This window comes from Haematobia irritans, chromosome 2 (assembly GCF_050003625.1).
Source record: "Haematobia irritans isolate KBUSLIRL chromosome 2, ASM5000362v1, whole genome shotgun sequence".
In the NCBI taxonomy this organism is placed as follows: Eukaryota; Metazoa; Arthropoda; class Insecta; order Diptera; family Muscidae; genus Haematobia; species Haematobia irritans.
Window position 1 is genome coordinate 9,078,948 of NC_134398.1, and position 23,363 is coordinate 9,102,310.

Here is a 23,363-nt window from a genome sequence, read left to right on the forward strand (position 1 = left end):
CTTTTTTTGGGTGTTGGGCGCCCAACGTAATATAATTTTAAAAGGTCTTTACATTATTACTGTTAATAGGGCTTTAATAGTTCCTTGCAATTTATAATTTGAGTCATTCAGGAATTGTCCATCCTATTGAAGCCTAAGAAAAAATAATCTCATTGGCGCCCAACGTAACATAATTTAATGAAATTGCGATATTATAATTTTTTTGAGTCCAAACAGAATTTTGAAGTGAAGATAAATATAATATTACTGAAAATACTTCAAGATATCTTAATTGCAAACTTGAGCTATTCAAAAAATTTGAACTTAAATCCTAATGGTGCTCAACTTAAAAAGTCAAACCATACACAAAGCATAGGTTAGGCTAGGTATAGTTGCGGCCCGATATTTTCGCCTCACTTAAGCAATTCAGTTCATTGTGATAAGAATACAAAAGTTAGAATTAATAAAGTGACAAGTGACTGAAAGAAATTATAGAACCGTAATCTGTCCTACAACACAAAGTTTTAAATTAAATCCAAAAAAGCGAACGATTTAGAAAAATCCCACCCCCCCCCCCCTTAAAGTTTTTTAGGCTTAAAATAATAAAAACAAAATAGTTCACAAATAAAATTTATCATAAACATCTTAACTTACATCTTGAACATCTTGATTAATCACTGGCATTTTATCGCTTTTAATGGAGAAAATCTGTTGAAATGTTTTACCCATTGTTGACAAAATTTTTTTTGGTGTTTTTGTTTTGTCTTGTCTCCAATAAATTGAGCGTGCTTTTTGTGCGGTTAGTCACAATCACTATGCTATTGTTGTTTCATTTGTTATTGTTATTGTTTTTAAGAAATTATGCAATATCTATTCATATTTTCAAAAACAAAAATTGCTGAATTTATTTATTTTTTTTTATAACGTCATTTAGTTTTATTTGGAATTTGAAACTTTTGGACGTTTATGGAAGATTTTTTGTATCACATATTTGTGTTAGTTTGTTTTCGGGTCAGTGGAAAATGTTGATAGTGCTAAAATATTTAAATAAATACATTAAAGACAAAGTGAATAAAATTGGTTGTCATTAAAGAATTTTCAATATACAAAGTATTGAATAAGAAAATAATTTTATAGTTCAGATTATTTGCACTTTATGAAAATTGGACTTTATGAAATTTTATAATCTTCAATATACAAAGCATTAGGTTAGCCAATACCTTTATAGTTCAGAATATTATTTTTGTGATTAAAAAAATTAGTTTCTAAAAAATAACACTTTATGAAATGCACTACGTTGGGCGCCATTTTAGGTTACTTGTTTTCACTCGAATATTACACTTTAAAATATTTTTGATAAAGCATGTTTTGTGTTTCACAAAAAAAATATGTCTTTCGAAATGGCTCGTTATGAAAAATCTCCACGTTGGGCGCCATTTTAGGTTAATTGTTTTCACTCCAATATTACAATTTTAAATATTGTTGAAAAAGTCTGTTTTGTTTTTCACAATACAATTTGTCTATCGCTTGTTCGTTATGAAAAATCTCCACGTTGGACGCCATATTTGGTTTTTTAGTTGTTGTCATTCGAATGGTACAATTTTAAATAATTTTGATATAACATGTTTTGGGGTTCACTTTAGGATCCCTTTTAAGCTTTTTACATCTTTTTCTGTATTGATTATTTCAATTCGTTATTTTTTGTAATATTTCTTTGTTTGAAAGGTTGAATGCAGGACAATATGTTATCTGCAAGATATTAACGTCTAATAATTTTTATTGCATTGTTAAAATATAATTTCTCATTCCAAAATTAAAATTTTAATTTTATTAATAGTGGTTCTTTCAGAAAACATTTTACCCCACAAATTATTTGCAATAAGAGCTCCGAGTTGGTCACCAATTCGAATATTCTATAGTGTTTCCAAAATGATCCACGTTAGTAACCAACTTAAATGAAACAAGTTAAGCCTTTCAAAAAATACTAAACGTTGGGCGCCAAATCCAATCATTTCGCAAAGTGTTTATTCAGAGAACTTTGTGCATATAATTGAAATGTAATAATAATGCTGGTCCATTACAAGACAAGATATCTATCTTGTGAAGGTATGGAAGACTTTGGGGAATTACCAAAATTTGGAGAAACTTCTACCAAAAAAACTACAAAAAAATCTATAGAAAATTTTGTCAAAACTGTATTTCTATAGAAAATTTTGTCCAAATTTTATTTCTATAGAAATGTTTTACCAAAATGTTATTTTTTATAGATACAAAATTTTCTATAGAAATACAATTTTGACACAACTTTCTATAGAAATAAAATTTTGACAAAATTTTCTATAGAAATAAAATTTTGTGAAAATTTTCTATAGAAAAATATTTTAATGAAATTTTCTATATAAATGCAGTTTCGACAAGATTTTCTATAGAAATAAAATTTTGACAAAATTTTCTATAGAAATAAAATTTTGACAAAATTTTCTATAGAAATAAAATTTTGACAAAATTTTCTGTAGAAATAAAATGTTGGCAAAATTTTTAAAAAATAAAATTTTAACAATATTTTCTATAGAAATAAAATTTTGGTACAACTTTCTATAGAAATAAAATTTTTACAAAATTTTCTATAGAAATAAAATTTTTAAAAAATATTCTATAGAAATAAAATTGAGAAATTTTGTAGAAAATTTTGTCAAAATTTTATTTCTATAGAAAAATTTGTCGAAATTTTATTTCTATAGAAAATGTTGCCCACATTTTATTTCTATAGAGAATTTTGTTAAAATTTTATTTCTTAGAAAATTTTGTCGAAATTTCATTTCTATAGAAATTTTTCTCAAAATTGTATTTCTATAGAATATTTTGTTAAAATTTTATTTCTATAGAAAGTTTTGTCAAAATTTTATTTCTATAGAAAATTTTGTCAAAATTTTATTACTATAGAAAATTTTGTTTAGAAAATATTAAATATTTATTTAATTTATTGCTATAGAAAATGTTATCAAAATTTTATTTCCATAGCAAATTTTGTAAAAATTTTATTTCTATAGAAAATTTTGTCAATATTTTATTTCTATAGAAAATTTTGTCAAAATTTTAGTGCTATAGAAAATGTTATCAAAATTTTATTTCTATAGAAAATTTTCACAAAATTTTATTCTATAGAAAATTTTGACAAAATTTTATTTCTATAGAAAATTTTCATAAAATTTTTTCTCTATAGAAAATTTTCACAAAATTTTATTTCTATAGAAATTTTTCACAAAATTTTATTTCTATAGAAAATTTTGTCAAAATTTTATTTCTATAAAAAATTTTTATTTCTATAGAAAGTTGTGTCAAAATATTATTTCTATAGAAAATTTTGTCAAAATTTATTTCTATAGAAAATTTCGTCAAAATTTTATTTCTATAGAAAGTTGTGTCAAAATTTTTTTTCTATAGAAAATTTTGTCAAAATTGTGTTTCTATAGAAAATTTTATCACAATGTTATTTCTATTGACAATTTTGTCAAAATTGTATTTCTATAGAAAATTTTGTTAAAGCTTTATTTCTATAGAAATTTTGTTAAAAGTTTATTTCTACAAAAAGTTGTGTCAAAATTTTATTTCTATAGAAAATTTTGTCAACATTTTATAAAAATTTTATTTATATAGAAAATTTTGTCAAAATTTTATTTCTATAGAAAATCTTGTCGAAATTTTATTTCTATAGAAAATGTTGTCGAAGTTTTATTTCTGTAAAAAATTTTGTCAAAATTTTATTTCTATAAAAAATTTTCTCAAAATTGTATTTCTATAGAAAATTTTGTCAAAATTTTGTTTCATTAGAAAATTTCATAAAAAATTTTATTTCTATAGAAAATTTTCTCAAAATTGTATTTCTATAGAAAATTTTATTTATTTGTATTGAAAATTTTGTTAAAATTTTATTTCTATAGAAAATTTCGTCAAAATTTTATTGCCATATAAAATGTTATCAAAATTTTTGTTTCCATAGCAACTTTTGTCAAAATTTTATTTCTATAGAAAATTTTGTAAAAATTTTATTTCTATAGAAAATTTTGTCAAAATTTTATTTCTATAGAAAATCTTGTCGAAGTTTTATATAGAAAATGTTGTCGAAATTTTATTTCCATAAAAAATGTTGTCAAAATTTTATATCTATAAAAAATTTTCTCAAAATTGTATTTCTATAAAAAATTGTGTCAAAATTTTATTTCTATAGAAAATTTTGTCAAAATTTTATTTCTATAGAAAATTTTGTCAAAGTTTTATTTCTATAGAAAATCTTGTCCAAATTTTATTTCTATAGAAAATGTTCTCAAAATTTTATTTCTATAAAAAAATTTCTCAAAATTTTATTTCTATAGAAATTTTTCTCAAAATTTTATTTCTATAGAAATTTTTCTCAAAATTTTATTTCTATAGGAAATTTTGTGACAATTTTATTTCTATAGAAAGTTGTGTCAAAATTTTAGTTCTATAGAAAATGTTATCGAAATTTTATTTCTATAGAAAAATTCGTCAACATTTTACTTCTATAGAAAATTGTGTCAAAATTTTATTTCTAAAGAAAATGTTGTCAAAATTTTAATTCTATAGAATGTTGTGCCAAAATTTTATATAGAAAATTTTGTCAAAATTTTATTTCTATAGAAAGTTGTGTCAAAATTTTAGTTCTATAGAACATGTTATCGAAATTTTATTTCTATAGAAAAATTCGTCAACATTTTACTTCTATAGAAAATTGTGTCAAAATTTTATTTCTAAAGAAAATGTTGTCAAAATTTTAATTCTATAGAATGTTGTGCCAAAATTTTATTTCTATAGAAAATTTTATCAAAAGTGTATTTATATAGAAAATTTTGTCAAAATTTTATTTCTATAGAAAATTTTGTCAAAATTTTATTTCTATAGAAAATTTTGTCAAAAGTGTATTTATATAGAAAATTTTGTCAAAATTTTATTTCTATAGAAAATTTTGTCAAAATTTTATTTCTATAGAAATTTTTTACAAAATTATATAGAAAACATTTTTTTGGTAGAATTCTACCAACTGTGTCAACCATGTTTCCGATGCATCACAATGTACATTTTTACGAGGCTTCCGTTTTGAAAAAAAAAAACAACAAATAAAATAATTTTTTCAATGTATATCATAAATATTTGTATGTCAACATTCAATCTTTAATCTGGGCTTCCTCATTGGCATTGTGTGGTCACTTAAGAGACTGCTCAAACATATGTTACTACCTGTCCTTTGACATACAATTTTCTTCCCGGTAGTTTGAGATAAATGTTGCAAATGCCAGGATTCTTTTGACAAAAGCAGGCGAAGGTATTTAAGAGTCATGGCATTTGCAACATTTATTTCAAACTGTACGATATTATTATTTAAGATTTTACTATAATCACCAGGTAGTTAATACTTAAGTCTTTCATCTATACGCACAATTACACAATTCCTAGAATTAGCACAGAGAAATTGAGATTATATAATTCAGGTAGGTTAAGGTTTCGATTTTTAGATAAGAAAGAAAATTAGGGTGGCAATAAATATTTATTCTGCTATGTTTTCCATACTAAAATGATCGGGGATAAGCAATGTGTGTGCTAAAAGGACTAAATAATCTAAAATTTTATATGAAACTGGCACCCAACGTGGTTCTTAGGTAGGTTATATAGATTTTTTTTACTGCTAGGGAACAAGGAAATTTCCGTTATATGGAATGTTGAAGTTTTTTAAAATAGAGATTAAGGCGGTGAAAATATTTGCTAAATATTTTAATTATTAAATTATTAGGTTAGTTATTCCTTATAAACGTTTATTTTTTTGATTTTATTAAATTTGGCGTATAATATCCAAATTACTCCTTGTGCAGCGTTTTCAAATTGTGTATAAAATTTGGTTTTAAGATGGCGCCCAATTTGGCTACTGAGTCCTCAACTTGTTTTCGATTATACCGAGTACAACAATTACGCCTTCTTATACATATTATTTTATATATTTATCTATAGTGTTTCAAGTATTATGCTATGGTCACACTGGGAAAATATTTGACAGAAATCAAAAAAAAAAAATCCGTCGCCACAGCCAAACTAGCGGACATTTTTAGCTTAAATTGGGTATATAACATCATAGTAGGATTATTTTTCAAAAACCGTATCCAGATATTTTTGAAAATGGTTTTGGAAAAATGTTTCACAATGATTTTGGTCAAATATTTGCCTAGTGTGACCATAGTCTTAGTCGAGTAGTTTCTATTTTATATTTTAACTCGTGAAATTATGTCCAAATTGTGTATTGGTTTTTTGTTTCAAGCTGGCGCCCAACGTGTGACCATAGCCTTATTCGAGTAGTTTTTATTTTATATTTGAGCTCGTGAAATTATGTCCAAATTGTGTATTGGTTTGTTGTTTCAAGCTGGCACCCAACGCGTTTACTGAACCAGCAACTGAGTTTTAATTATTCCGAGTACAACAAATTTTTAATATATTTATTTCCAAGATAGCATCCAGATTTAAATTGTGAATTCTTTGGGTTTCCCACTCCACTTTCATTCTGGCGCCCAACGTGTTTAACAGTTATTGTATTTTTGAGATGAAGAAAGGATTTTGATTAACTAAACTGGTAATTAAAATCTTTTTAACTTTTGTATTTTATCTTTTTTTTGTTTGTTTTAATTATTTAATATCACCAAAAATCTAAATTTTCTTTATGTGCTCTTATTTGGATTGACTTTCTATATTTTTCTTCAGGTATTTTCGTATATTTGTTTTGTATTTTATGGCTTGGTATTTTTTTTTTGACACTTTTATAGGACTAAAAAATGTAGCCGACAATATCGTGTTTTTATAATTCAAACTTAAATTCTTCTCGATTGGCGCCCAACGTATATTTATTATACAAATCTTTAGTTCGTAGAGCAAATTGTAGCTACTGAAAGCAATTGAATCATTGATTTGTATGATATTATAAAAGAAATCGGGATAAACTTTGTTTCACTATTCCCTTTGAAAGATAAACACATAATGCACCCACATTGGCCGCCACTTAGCTCTTTAAGTTATTAATTTTTTTGTTTTTTATTACATTTATCACACTTTTCACATTTGTTTTTATCCATTTCCAAGAAACTTATATCATTTCGAATTCTCTAAAATATCTGATCTTAACCTTTAGCTCATTCGTTCGTTGAAAGGTATTTCACTAAAAATCGATTTTGTTCGATTTCTAAAACACGCTATTGAACCGAGAACGTTTGCGACACAAGCACATACAACATGTTTTCGAGTTGAGATTCCTAATAGAACTGAAGTTGAAATCTGTCTTTTTTTGGAAAAAAAGAATTCTAAAAACATGCCGTAAATGTACAAAAACAACAACCACAACAACAAAACAAAGGCAACAATCAGCCAGCATGGCAAACAAAAGGCTCGATTCACTCAACACCAGCTATATGGCCAGAAATAGCAACAACAAACCGCCGACTACTATCCAAACAACAACCACTCGATCAGGCAGGCAAACAGGCCTGCCTGCTGATCAATGGTGATGATCAGAAATCCAGTCAGTGAGTTTTTCAGTCTTTTGCGCTATGCGTGAGCGAGGAGCAAAGACAAAATGCGGGGGAAATCCACGAGAAAAAAATCAATGAGATTCTAAAATACCAATGATAGCATTCGTAATCCAAACAACACATCTTAAATATTGTTGTTGTTGTTGTTTCTACTGAAATGAAAAATATGTTCAGAATATTTGAAATCAAAGCGTGACACCTTCACAAGACTAACATTATAGAGAAAATGTTCACACACCAATACACACACACATATGAGATCTTTTGGTGCTCCCTAAATGTGGGCAAGTTTGTTCTTATATGGAAATCCAAGAGAAGGAGTAGGAGAAACAGATTAGAGAAAATTCAATAAAAATATACATATTCTCTATGATGGAGTGTCGGTTTTAAACAATGGAATAATGATGATGATGTTGTTGTTGATGCCATCGATGCTGGTGGAGATTAGAAACAAGATGATGGTAATAATATCAATTGCCGTGTGGTGCATATAATATTTAAACATCTAAGCGAGGTATGTATGGGAATAAAGGGAAAATAAATTAAAATATTATTAAAAAATGTTATAGGTGTTAACATTACGAGTATACAAGTAGACAAATGTTATAAGTATGCCGCTTAGCTTCATGAATTCAGTTATATTGGAATATTCTAAATTTAGATGTACCATAACTGACGGCTTTCAATTCAGAATGCATTTTTGGCAATTTTGAAAAATGTACAGCTCGTCGTGTGTGTGAAGAAAATCTTCTGGCAATTTATTTTTGGCAATTCAAGAAGCTAAACTGTAATAAATAATTTTTTTTCGTTGAATGTTGCAGCCATTGTTATACCCTTCACCACTACTGTGGTACAGGGTATAGTAAGTTTGTGCATTTGTATGTAACGTCAAGAAATAGTGGTCATAGACCCATCTTTTAGTATACCGATCGGCTTAGAATTAAATTCTGAGTCGATTTAGCGATGTCCGTCTGTCTATATGTAATTTTGTGCACAAAGTACAGCTCGCAATTTAAGTCCGATCGTCCTCAAATTTGGCATAGGGCCGTTTCTTGGGACAGAGACAATCGCTATTGGTTTTGGAAAAAATCGGTTCAGATTTAGATATAGCTGTCATATATATTTATCCCCGATTAGGTCATAGTTAGCGTGTTTATCAACCGATTTTCTTGAAATACCGTACATCCAAATATTTTATGAATCTCGAAAATCTTGCAAAATATCAGCCAAATCGGTTCAGATTTAGATATAGCTCCCATATATATCTTTCGTCCGATTTAGACTCATATGACCACAGAGGACAAAGTTTACTACCGATCTTCGTGAAACTTTGCACAGAGTGTAGAATTGACATTCTACCAATGCTTGGTAAATTTGATTGAAATCGGTTCAAACTTAGATATAGCTCCCATATATATCTTTCCTCCGATTTGAACTTATATGGCCACAAAAGCCAGAGTTTTGCCGTGATTTGCTTCAAATTTTGCACAAGGGGTACGTTTAATAGTATCGTTAAGTGTGTCAAATTTTGTTAAAATCGGTTTTAACGATACTATTGTATGTGCCAAATATGGTCAAAATCGATTCAGATTTAGATATAGCTCCCATATATATCTTTCGTCCGATTTGAACTTATATGGCCTCAAAATCCAGGGTTTTGCCGTGATTTCCTTCAAATTTCGCACAAGGAGTACGTTTAGTAGTATCGGTAATTGTGCCAAATTTGGTTGAAATCGGTTCAGATTTAGATATGGCTCCCATATATATCTTCCGTCCGATTTGCACTCATATGACCAGGGGGCCAAAGTTATACTCCCATTTACGTGAAATTTCGCATAGATAGAAGAATTATTATTCTAACTATACATGTCAAATTTAGTCAAAATCGATTCAGATTATATATAGCTCCCATATATACGTACAGCAGAGTTGGGGAAATATGTTATGGTAGACTGTTACACATTTTAGACCCATTTTCAATGGAAGATTCCTCCAATTAACAGGATAGCGTTAGCCGATTTAAATTTTAAATCTAGGGATTTTGTAGAAGTAAAAAAATGTCTCCTTTATACCTCATTCACATTGCACTTCCAAAATCCACTTTTACTAGATTTCAACTGTCATTTGCCTTATAAAAAGCACATTTCAAATATCGAAAATGTAGATTTTGAGCGTAATGTGTAGAGCCTATAATATAGCTTCCAGCAAATGTGAAGTAGTTGAGATGGTAACACAAATTTTGGCCTACATAGTGGTGAAGGGTATAATATAGTCGGCCCCGCCCGACTTTAGACTTTACTTACTTGTTTTAACTGCCTTTTAATTTAATAAAAGTAATTTTAAATTACATTAAAATTTTCTCAAGGCGTTTTCGTTTCGCAAAAAATATGTTGCCCTACTTTATTTGATTTTCGCCCAAATGATAGTCTCATTCCGAAGTTATTGTTATTGTTCATAATATTGTGCGGGATACAGGATCCAAAATCTGACAGTTTTCTTCACATTTTGCAATCATTTTAAAGAATGTTGCACCTTTTTTCCCAATCGAAATCGCCATAAGTGTGTGTAAAAAAAAACGCAAACTGGTATTTTTTGAAAATTATACGAATATATTTTTGAGTTGTTCGATTAAATAGTTTGTTTTTAAGATTTGGCGCCCAACGTGGATTTTTCGTAAATTCTATCTCAAATCTTATTTTAATAAAATAAATGTTTTATCATTTTTGTGAAAACAATAAATAGAATATCTGAGAAATTATATTAAAATACACTCAAAAAAAGTGAACTCTCTATTTCATTAAAGCCAATTTAACTTTATTTTAGTTCATGGAATTATTATGTTTGGAGAAAGTTTTCTTTACTCTAATAATTTTTTACGTGCGTTAGTTAAATTAACTAAAAAACGGGAAAAATTATACACAAATTAAGCGTAAAGATTTACTAAATTCGTATTCCTCACAAAATAGTTCATTATTTTTTTTTTTAATTTGTAAATTTTACTAAAAATGCGTTCATTATGAACTTCGTATGTCACTAAACACATTCTTGCAATTCTGAACTCCAATGTTTTCCTTCAAACTACAAAATTTTCTTCAACAAGTAAAAAAAAAATTATTTATGTCTAATAATTTTTCTTGAATTTATCGAAAAATATTTACTTATTTTTGTGATATCGGCGTGATGCCAGCGTTTGTACTGTTTAGTTAAAAATTTCTAAAAATATTCAAAAATTTTCTAAAATTAACCCAGAGTTTTCTTCCTGGTGTGTTCACTGTTTTTTCAGTGTAGGGGTAAATTGATGAGGATAGCAATCAATTTCACTACTGTATATATTTTTATTTTCCTAGACTACAAAAACCACTGAATGTTAGAAAATTCGCATTTAAAATAGGTTATAAAGACCTCAGATCCACATTATGTGGGAGTTAGATGAATCAATGCATTGATATAGTCCATCACTGAACTTGTCCAGCCAGCAGACAGCTCCATTATTGAATTGAATATTGTTGACAGAGGGACGGACATGATTAGAATAACGTAGAATATCACCATAATTCAGACTATAGGTTCCCTAATCAGAAATTGATATTTCGCTGTTAAATTTACGCGCTCCATGGTCTGAGTTGGCGTCCAACTCGGATTAAATTAAATTTGATTCAATAATTGACAGCACGGAGATATCCACAATGCTTTAAAATCATAAGCGCCTATGGGGGTAGGAATATCCCGCTCTCACTATGCAAATAAAAGACTTTATTTCATATTTACATCCGACGTTTCGTTGGTGATTTCCAACTTCTTCTGGGATGCATTTTGTATTGAAATATTTAGTCTTTTGTCATATTTTTGATTATTTGTAAATTGTAAAAAGCAACGGCACAGGAACACCACGACATTAAACATATATAAAATATCACAGATGTTTTTCCTTATGACTACGATCACAGAAGATTGAACGTTATATTTAGCCTTTGTTGGTTGTATAAGGTTAGGTTAGGTTAGGTGGCAGCCCGATGTGTCAGGCTCACTTGGACAATTCAGTCCATTGTGATACCACATTGGTGAACTTCTATCTTATTACTGAGTGCTGCCCGATTCCATTTTAAGCTCAGTGACAAGGGACCTACTTTTTATAGCCGAGTCCGAACGGCGTTCCACATTGCAGTGAAACCACTTAGATAAACTTTGAAACCCTCAGAAATGTCACCAGCATTATTGAGGTGGGATAATCCACCGCTGAAAAACTTTTTGGTGTTTGGTCGATGCAGGAATCGAACACACGACCTTGGGTATGGAAGGCGGGCATGCTAACCATTGCATCATTGTTGGTTGTATAAAGTCTACTATCTTGAGGGTTCACAAATATCCCCTAGTACGGTAAACCAGATCTATCTACCCTTATGTTAAACTTTGGAGCTATATACTAAATCATACCATTGTGTTCTATCACAATTACTACTAGAATTTCAATGAAGTTTTTTTTTTTTTTTAATTATAAACCGACACGTTAATTCAAAAGGTATTCTGCTGAATTGGCGCCCAACGTGAGTAAAGTAAACATGTTTTTATTACCACATATTGATACTCGAATGTAAGAGTCTAGGAGACATATTCTATGCTTTTTTATAACATGTAGCGTGGGAAAAGAACTTATTTTTTTTTTAATTTTTCCTTTTTATGTTGGCGCCCAACGCTTCAACTACTATCTTTCTTTAACTGTTATAACTATTATAATATATTGATTAACTATTATAATATTATAATAGAGTTATTGAATGTTATTTAAAACTTATAGAGTAGTATATTATAATTTACATTACTTTCCTCCTTGTTACGTCTTATTTATTTATTCCTTCTAACCATAATTTTCATATGGCCTTCCCTTTCTATAAAATTCTACTTTGGTTTTCGTTGTAAGGGGGCTTAATATTTCATGTAGAGGGGTCTTGATATGCCACCTTTCATGAGGTGGCATACACAAATTCAAAAAAAAAATCCATCTCAAAAATAATTTTGGAAAATATTTCCATGTTTTTTGTTCTCAGCAAAACAACTTATTTACCCAATATGGTCTAAACAACTACAAGCAACTATCTATCAGGCAAAAGCCTAAACTTGTTAACTTTATTTATGAAATTCGTTTCTCCCCCTTAGTGTCTCAAGATATAGGAGCTAAACACACAAAAAAACAAATCTCATCAAATATTGTTGCTGAATATCTTAAGAGCTCACGACATGCGAATCATTTATGGATAAAACAACTTTACAGAAAATAACACCCAACTATTTTATGAATGCAGGTTTGTGTTGTGTTCTTACTCGACAAAAAAAAAAAACGAAGAAAACAAAAAAAATAGTAGCAAGAAGCTTGAAAATTCTATTCACTATGCTTATGGAATTCTAAACTGTAATCAAAAGCTACAGAACCCTGGCCTCTTGAGGTGACACCAACCATATACTTCTATTTTATTCTATAGAAAATCGAAAGGCGGAAAAAGTTGGTTGATGGCTCGAGGCCCGAAGTAAAAAAAAAAAGACATGCTGACATTATATAAATATCACCACACTTGCACAGCCATTAAACACTATTAGTGAATAAAGATATTATGGGTTCAGCTTCTAGAAGAGAGAGAAGTAAAACAGTGGCTCAGAAAAATTATTGTTTATAATTTAATTTATTGAAATTTAATACTCTTTTGTAATATTTAAAATTGAATTAAACTAATTCAAATTAAATTTTATTTTATTTCACTATTAGTGAATAAAGCTACTATGGGTTCAGTTTCTAGAAGTTGTGAAATTGAACAGTGGCTCAGAAAAATTATTCTACATAATTATATTATTTATTTATTTATTATTTATTATAATTACAAATTATAATAAACTTATTTATACGGGCACTAGCAATTAGAGGCTATATTAAATTAAATTAGATATAAATTTAGATTTATATTTAATATTGAATATTGAATTAAATTAATTTAATATATTTTTTTATTATTTATTTTATTTTATTTTAATTGACTGTTAGTGTGTACAACTTTTATGGTTTCAATTTCTAGAAGTAGTGAAGTGTTCAACTTCTGAAATATAATTGTAAATTATTATATTATATATAATTCATTTAAATTTATATTTAACATTCTTTTGTAATACAGAAAATTAAATTAAAATAACCTGATTTAAATTAAACTAAAATAGTCAAGACTGAACTTAGTAATTTACGTAAGATAATTTGTCATTGCATAAAATTATATTCCATGACATTTATTTCAATTTATACTAACTTACAATTTTTTATATTCTGATATAGAAAATTTAATTAAATTAAAATAAACCAATGTTTAATTAAGTAATTTAATTAATCTTTGAATAGTATTATAAATTTTTTTATTTATTTCAATTTATATTTAATGCTTTAATTTAACATTATTTTTTCAATTTATATTAACTTAATACTATTGATTAAATGGAATATAATTATGTAAAATTTTATGTATTTAAATTTATATTTAATGCTTTATTTATTTATATATTTTTATACCCACCACCAGAGGATGGGGGGTATATTAACTTTGTCATTCCGTTTGTAACACATCGAAATATTGCTCTAAGACCCCATAAAGTATATATATTCTGGGTCGTGGTGAAATTCTGAGTCGATCTGAGCATGTCCGTCCGTCCGTCCGTCCGTCCGTCTGTTGAAATCACGCTAACTTCCGAACGAAACAAGCTATCGACTTGAAACTTGGCACAAGTTGTTGTTATTGATGTAGGTCGGATGGTATTGCAAATGGGCCATATCGGTCCACTTTTACGTATAGCCCCCATATAAACGGACCCCAAAATTTGGCTTGCGAGGCCTCTAAGAGAAGCAAATTTCATCCGATCCGGCTGAAATTTGGTATATGGTGTTAGTATATGGTATCTAACAACCATGCAAAAATTGGTCCACATCGGTCCATAATTATATATAGCCCCCATATAAACCGATCCCCCGATTTGGCTTGCGAGGCCCCTAAGAGAAGCAAATTTCATCCGATCCGGCTGAAATTCGGTACATGGTGTCAGTATATGGTCTCTAACAACCATGCAAAAATTGGTCCACATCGGTCCATAATTATATATAGCCCCCATATAAACATATCCCCCGATTTGGCTTGCGAGGCCTCTAAGAGAAGCAAATTTCATCCGATCCGGCTGAAATTTGGTACATGGTGTTAGTATATGGTCTCGAACAACCATGCAAAAATTGGTCCACATCGGTCCATAATTATATATAGCCCCCATATAAGCCGATCCCCCGATTTGGCTTGCGAGACCTCTAAGAGAAGCAAATTTCATCCGATCCGGCTGAAATTTGGTACGTGATGTTAGTATATGGTCTCTAACAACCATACAAAAATTGGTCCACATCGGTTCATAATTATATATAGCCCCCATATAAACCGATCACCAGATTTGACCTCCGGAACCTCTTGGAAGACCAAAATTCATCTGATTCAGTTGAAATTTGGTACGTGGTGTTAATATATGGCCTCAAACTCCCATGCAAAAATTGGGCGATATCGGTCCATAATTATATATAGGCCCCATATAAACCGGTCCCCAGATTTGACCTCCAGAGCCCCTTGGAAGAGCAAAATTCTTCCCATTCGGTTGAAATTTGGTACGTGATGTTAGTATATGGTACCATGCAGGAATAAGAAGTTTTAAGATACCACAACCCAAGTAATTCGATTGTGGATGACAGTCTTTCGTAGAAGTTTCTACGCAATCCATGGTGGTGGGTACATAAGATTCGGCCTGGCCGAACTTGCGGCCGTATATACTTGTTTTATTTAAATTATTCTAAACTTATAGTAAATATAAGATGAGTATGGGAAAATAGAGACAAGCTATAGCAACTGTGGCCATCAGCTAGATTTAATACTTTTATTTAAATAAATAAATTAATTTAATTTTAAATATGCAAATTTATATTAAACAAAAATGGCTAAAGTTAAATTTACTAATTTAATTAAATAAATTTATTTAATCTATTAGCGAATAATATAAGTTCAATTTATAGCAGTAGAGAACAAGTTATCATATAAAATTATATTAAATTTAAATTACTTTAATATTATATAAAAATTTTAAATAGAATTGAATTAAATTTAAATAAATTAAACTAAGATTGACAAAACTAAATATTGTAATATATGTAATTTAAATAGTCAATAATATTAAACAAAAATGGCTAAAGTTAAATTTAATAATTTAATTAAATAAATTTATTTAATCTATTAGCGAATAATATATGTTCACTTTATAGCAGTAGAGAACAAGTTATCATATAAAATTATTTTAATTTTAAATTACTTTAATATTATATACAAATTTAAAATAGAATTAAATAAAATTTAAATAAATTATACTAAAATTGACAAAGCTACATTTTGTAATATATGCAATTTAAATAATCATTTTTATAATTAAGAAAAATTTCATTTATTTCAATTTACATTAATTTTGTATATTTGGCCTAATAGTGAAAATTTAATTCAAGTTATTTAAATTAAAGCAAAAATTACTAATGTTTAATTTAATAATTTACGTAAAATAATTAAATTTATTAAGTTCACTATTTTCAATCAATTTATTTTAATATATATATATATATATATATATATATATATATATATATATATATATATATATATATATATATATATATATATATATATATATATATATATATATATATATATATATATATATATATTTTTTTTTTTTTCAATTTAATTCACTATTAGTGAAATGAAAAAATATTCTGGGTTTAGATTCTAAACGCAAATAAGTTAATGAATGGCTCAGAACATTGTTGGGTATAAATTTATTAAATTAAATTTATTTAAATTTCAGTTAATTTAATTTTTTTATTGTAACGTTAATATAAATAAAACAAAAACTTTCAAAATTGGATTGGAATAATTTAAGTAAGATTATAAAAAAAATTCACATAATTGTACTAAATTTACTTTATATTAATTTAGGATTTTATTTTATTATAAAATTAAAATAAGCTAATTGTTTTAATAATTTACGTAAGTTAATTAAATTGAATAATTAACCTTTGATTTAATTTAAATTTATTTATTTTATTATAAAATTAAAATAAAATGTATTTATTTTTAATTTATTTATTTTTAATTGAATAATTAACCTTTTGATTTAATTTGAATTTATTTATTTTATTATAAAATTTGAATAAGCTAACTTGTATTATTTTAATAATTTACGTAAGTTAATTAAATTGAATAATAAACATTTTGATTTAATTTAATTTAAATTTATTTATTTTATTATAAAATTAAAATAAGCAAATTATTTTAATAATTTACTTAAGTTAATTAAATTGAATAATTAACCTTTTGATTTAATTTAAATTTATTTATTTGAATAATTTTATTTATTAATTCATATTCACTCTGTTGAAAAAGTGCCTTAAGGTGTCAACATTGTGGCACCTGTTGTTATTAGAATGGTGTGGTACCAACTATTTCGCCTCCAAACAAGTATTCATTGAATCATTGTCGATGAGGTAATCCTAAAGAACATTGTTTTGTTTTTTTTTTGTATTTTTGCTATAACACCAGTAGCCAACCAGTCAGCCTGCCATCCAGACAAACTAGCTCCATAAATACCTATGGCTGGTGGCTGTCTCTATCAAGTCTATGCATTTTTACCACAATAGAATGAAATGTGTTTACAAAATAAGTTGCAATTTTATAACGTTCGCTTTTTATTGTTCGCCTAATTTTAACGATTTTTTTTATGATCCGCCAGTCCATTGGACGCCAGTAGAGATATTTTCATTTTCTGTCTGGCTATGATTTTATAATAAAATTTTACAATTCCTTTTTCGCAATGTGTTTTGAAGTTGCAATTTCTCTTAGTTTTATTGTTCTGAGGATTTACGAATTTTTTTTTTATGAACCCCCAGTCAGTTGGGCGCCAGTTTGTTGGAAAGTTAGTTTGTCATGGCGGGTAGCGTTTGCTTTTAATTTTTCTTATTCGTGAATTTAACACAACCGTAAATGATCATAAAACTAACTCCTTGTTATGGTTGTCATAAAATCTCTCTTGGTTTATAGACAAATCACAGAGATGCTCTAGAAAAAGCAAATAAAATAAGCGAAGGGGAAGAAAAATGACAGTAAGGTCATGGCATATACTGGTTAAGTGATTTTTCAGTAATCCTTCATCTTTAACTTCTCATAATGTTAACGGCCATTGTACTTAGAGGTCATAAAATAGAATAGAAGGCTAAACTACCAACCTCATGTTAGCCCTCATGATAATGACGATTTGAATGCTGGGAAAATCATAAATTTAAGCCGTTGAGAATTTTCCCCCTACAGATATACACATACTTATATGCTGGGCTATGGGTTGGTGGGATTAGGAAAAAAGGATAAGTTAAGGAAAATGTTTCTCAAGCATGATGTAGTTGAAGGCTGAGTAAAGGCGTTTTTTTTCATCATTGCCTTTGGTGGTCCGTTTTCCGATTGCCAACAAATGATGGGTTCCTAATTGTTTGGCATTCGAAATGGCTATGAAATTTTCCAATTGAAAAATAACTGGGCACTGATGATAAATGAGAACGTTAACATTTTTTCCTTAAAGAAGGCGAAGGCGAATGAAGATAACTAGCATGTGTGTTTAAAATCTAGCCTTAGGTGTGAATAGTGGGTTAGGGCGGGATTTAGTTTAAGAGTTTTGTTTTTCTTGTTGATGAAAATTACCAATTATTTCTTTACTTGTAGTTTTATAAATATCTTGTTATTGGCCATGGAGTTGTAAACTTATTTTAAATGAGAATATATTACATCTTTAAATTTTTGTTTTTGGTCCATATAATTATAGTTTTCTTACTTTTTGATTGTTTTTATAGCTTAACTCACCATTAATAAATTGTTTAGAAATAATTAGAAACATACCTGCAATTAAAAAAAGAAAAATAATTATTAGAAAAATGTTTAAAGGAATTTCAATTCGATATGGTAAACAAATAAGGAAAATCTAAAGCTGGATAAGGCCGTATTTATTAAACTTTTCACCAATTAAAAGACCAAGACTGTCTTTCTAATATTAAATCATACAAATTGGAGCTGAACATTTTTTTCCAAAATTTTATTTCTATAAAAAAATTTGTTAAAATTTAATTTCCAAAGAACATTTTATCATTTTATTTCTATAGAAAATTTTGTTAAAATTTTATTTTTATAGAAATTTAGTCAAAACTTTATTTCTATAGAAAATTTTTGTCAACACTTTATTTCTATAGAAAATTTTGTCAAAATGTTATTTCTATAGAAATTTTTCCTCAAAATTTTTTTTTCTATAGAAGATTTTCCTCAAAATTTTATTTCTATAGAATTCTTTGTCTAAATGTTAGTTCAATAGAAAATTTTGTCAACATTTTATTTCCATAGAAAATTTTGTCAAAATCTTATTTCTATCTTATTATTATCTGATTTCTACAGAAAATGTTTCTCAATTTTTTTATAGAAAATTTTATTTCCGTAGAAGATTTTGTCAACATTTTATTTTTATAAAAAAATTTTCTCAAAATTTTATTTCTATAGAAATCTTTGTCAAAATTTTATTTCTATAGAAATCTTTGCCAAAATTTTATTTCTACAGAAATATTTGCCAAAATTTTATTTCAATAGAAATTTTGTCAAAATTTTATTTCTATAGAAATCTTTGCCAAAATTTTATTTCAATGGAAATTTTGTCACAATTTTATTTCTATAGAAAATTTTGTCAAAATTTTATTTCCGAAGAAGATTTTGTCAACATTTAATTTTATAAAAATTTTTTCTCAAAAATTTAGTTCTATAGAAATCTTTCTCAAAATTTTATTTCTATAGAAATCATTGTCAAGATTATATTTCAATAGAAATTTTGTCAAAATTTTATTTCTATAGAAAATTTTGTCAAAATTTTATTTCTATAGAAAATTTTGTCAAAATTTTATTTCTATAGAAAATTTTGTCGAAATTTTATTTCTATAGAAAATTTTGTCATAATTTTATTTCTATAGAAAATTTTGTCAAAATTTTATTTCTATAGAAAATTTTGTCAAAATTTTATTTCTATAGAAGATTTTGTCATAATTTTATTTCTATAGAAAATTTTGTCAAAATTTTGTGAAAATTTTATTTCCATACAAGATTTTGTCAAAATTTTATTTGCATAAAAAAATCTGTCAAAATTTTATTTCTACAGGAAATTTTTCGCAAAATTTTATTTGTATAGAAATCTTTGTCAAAATTTTATTTCAATAGAAAATTAGTCAAAATTTGTTTATTTATATAGAACTTTTTGTTTTTCGCAAAATTTTATTTCTATATAAATCTTTGTCAAAAATTTATTTCAATAGAAAATTACTCAAAATTTGTTTATTTATATAGAAATTTTTGTCAAAATTTTGTTTCCACAGAAATTTTTGTCAAAATTTCATTTCTATAGAAAATTTTGTCAAAATTTTATTTCCATAAAAATGTTTATCAAAATTTTATGTCCACAGAAAGTTTTATCAAAATTTAATTTCCATAACCGATTTTTTCCACATCTTATTTCTATTTCTTATTTCTAAATTTTGTCAAAATTTTATTTCTATAAAAATTTTTGTCCAAAGTTTATTTCTATAAAAATTTTGTCAAAATTTTATTTCTTTAAAAATTTTGTCAAAATCTTATTTCTATAAAAATTTTTGTCCAAAGTTTATTTCTATAAAAATCTTTTCAAAATTTTATTTCCATAGAACATTTTGTAAAATTTTATTTTTATAGAAAATTTCGTCAAAATTTTATTTCTATAGTCAATTTTGTCAAAATTTTATTTGCATAAAAAAATTGGTCAAAATTTTATTTTTATAAAAAATTTTGTCAAAATTTTATTTCCATAGAAAATTTTGTCAAAATTTTATTTCTATAGAAAATTTTGTCAATATTTTATTTCCATAAAAATGTTTATCAAAATTTTATTTCCACAGAAGATTTTATCAAAATTTTATTTCCATAACCGGTTTTGTCAAAATCTTACTTCTAAATTTTGTCAAAATTTTATTTCTTTAAAAAATTTTATCAAAAATTTATTTCTTTAAAAAATTTTGTCAAAATTTTATTTCTGTAAAAATTTTTGTCAAAAGTTTATTTCTAGAAAAATCTTTTCAAAATTTTATTTTTATAGAAAATTTTCTAAAAATTTTATTTCTATAGAAAATTTTTGTTAAAATTTTATTTCAAAAGAAAATTTTGTCAAAATCTTATTTTTATAGAAAATTTTGTCAAAATTTTTTTTCTATAGAAAATTTTCTCAAAACTTTATTTCTATAGAAAGTTTTGTTAAAATTTTATTTCTGTAGAAAAATGTGTCAAAAGCTTGGACACTCCGATAATGGACTCAAAAAGGGACAATTATCATGAGACGGTGGCTATATTATCACATTAAAATGGACCTCTCATGCATAGAAAAAAATTTCCTTAGTTAAACTAACGCTAAATTTAACTTATTTTTATTGGAAAAAAATTATTTGCTGGTTATTAGATTTTATTATTTTTATCGAAATTCTCCACAGCTTAATGAAATCTCACTTTTTTTAAGTATGTATCAAAAATTTTATGACCTAAACGTGAGTATAAAGTTCAATGGCCATACACATAAGTTTAATATGAACTAAAACAAATGAACAGTTTCGTACGATTCCCAAAAATAAAAAAATTCTACAAAAAATTTTTCGCAAAATGTTATTTCTATAGAAATCTTTGTCAACATTTTATTTTAATAGAAAATTATCCAAAATTTGTTTATTTCTATAGATATTTTTGTCAAAAGTTTATTTCCACAGACATTTTGTAAATTTTTTTTTTCATAGAAAATTTTGTCTAAATTTTATTTCTATAGAAAATGTTGTCAACATTTTATTTCCATAAAAATGTTTATCAATAATTTATTTCCACAGAAAATTCAAATCAAAATTTTATTTCCATAGACGATTTTGTCAAAATCTTATTTCTATTTCTTATTTCTAAATTTTGTCAAAATTTTATTTCTTTAAAAAATTTTGTCAAAATTTTATTTCTATAAAATTTGTTGTCAAAAGTTTATTTCTTTAAAAATCTTTTCAAAATTTTATTTCCATAGACGATTTTGTCAAATTCTTATTTCTATAGAAAATTTGGTCAAAATTTTATTTCTGTCAAAATTTTATTTCTATAGAAAATTTTTGTCAAAATTTCATTTATATAGAAAAATTTTGTCAACTTTTTGTTTCTATAGAAAGTTTTGTCAAAAACTTGGACACTCCGATAATGGACTATGGATAGAGGACAATTTTCGTTAGATGTTAGCTATATTATCACATTAAAATTGACCTCTCATAAATGAACACCTCCCATATATGGAAAAACCTGGGGTGTTCTGGGTGTCCACTTTTGAGAAGATTCACTGAATATATGTTTACTTGACATTGTCGGAAAATAATATTTCTGTGTCTGGCAAATGGAACGATAGTAGGGGAAAAATAACGTATGCCAAATTCCAAGACGATTTGACCGGAACTGCGACCTAGACTTTGATGACTAATATGTGTCTTTAGACAGACAGACGGACATTTCTAAATCGATTCGGGAAGCGGTACTAAGCAAATATCCAAAGAACTGATACAATTCCGATATTCGAAATCACTAGATTTTTATTTGGCAATATTTTCTTAATCCAAAAATACACAAACACAAAATGTGGTAATATATTCTGTGGGAAGCCCACATTGAATTCAAAAACCAAGAGAATCTCGATGTTTTTTCGTTAATAGATAAATAATTTAGAAATTTGCGATTCCAAATATTGGATCCTAAAGGATTATCTCTCGTTGATGTTTTTGTGTAAATACCAAATAGAAGACCATTCATTATCTTGAAGTATACATATTTTTTGTTTTATTTTCTCAAAAAATTCCCACAGTTTTCCTTCAACACAGAACCCATTCAAGATGTTTACTCAAGTCATTAGGAAAACTACTGTTGCATACTTGAGACAATGTATTCCCAAACAAAGATTACGTTGTTAAAGTGGTTTTTAGTTTCAATATATTCAAATAAACATTGCGGCTCAGTTTGTTGGCGATATTGATTATACAAAAAGTAAACACCCAAAAAAAAAAACTAAATTTTCCATATCCTTCAAAAAAATAGATAAGGCGACATACATATGACGCCCATGGAATATTTAGCATTATACAAAGCAAACATATTTTAATTCATCTTTAAATCCATATGAGACCATATGCGGAAGAAGTTGTTAGACCAGAAGCAATTGTGCAGTTGTAGTAACTGCGCAACATGAGCATCATATTCAAGTGTTTTGTAACAATATTCTGCGCATGCGCACATACTCTAATGAAATGAAAATGAAAATTCAAATGAGAGAAAAACAAATCTATGTATGGAAAACTGTGATAAAAAAGCGAAGAAAAGTGAAATATAGTGGTCAGACAGCTGGCTACCTAACCTATGCGATAGGTTATACAATCTCGATATGTTGGTGGATTTTGATGAAAAAAAAAAGTTTTTGCCATGTCTTGTTACGTATACCATCTTTCTACATACGGGTGTAATATTTTATGTTTGCCTTTGTTGCGTACCTAACCTCTTGTGTTGTAAAACTAAAGGCGCCTCATTAAGAAATGTACACTAACTGTAATTCATTAAACATAGTGTTAAATTTACTATAATGATTAAACAAGTT

The 23,363-nt window shown here is 26.7% G+C and overlaps 1 protein-coding gene across 6 annotated transcripts in view; it reads right to left on the reverse strand.

Moving 5' to 3' along the window:
- Positions 1–23,363, reverse strand: part of LOC142223386 (uncharacterized) — a 256,164-nt gene that overhangs the window by 100,698 nt on the left and 132,103 nt on the right. Inside the window, exons 1-2 of one of the 6 annotated variants that reach the window (XM_075293271.1) lie at positions 7,160–7,291; positions 634–1,013 (exon numbers count right to left, since the gene is read on the reverse strand). The exons of the other annotated variants lie outside the window; for them this stretch is intronic. Coding sequence (XP_075149386.1) covers positions 634–708 — 75 coding nt within the window. The 5' untranslated portion in view covers positions 709–1,013; positions 7,160–7,291. Of the gene's footprint in view, positions 1–633; positions 1,014–7,159; positions 7,292–23,363 lie in introns of those variants that run through there. 6 annotated transcript variants of the gene reach the window in all.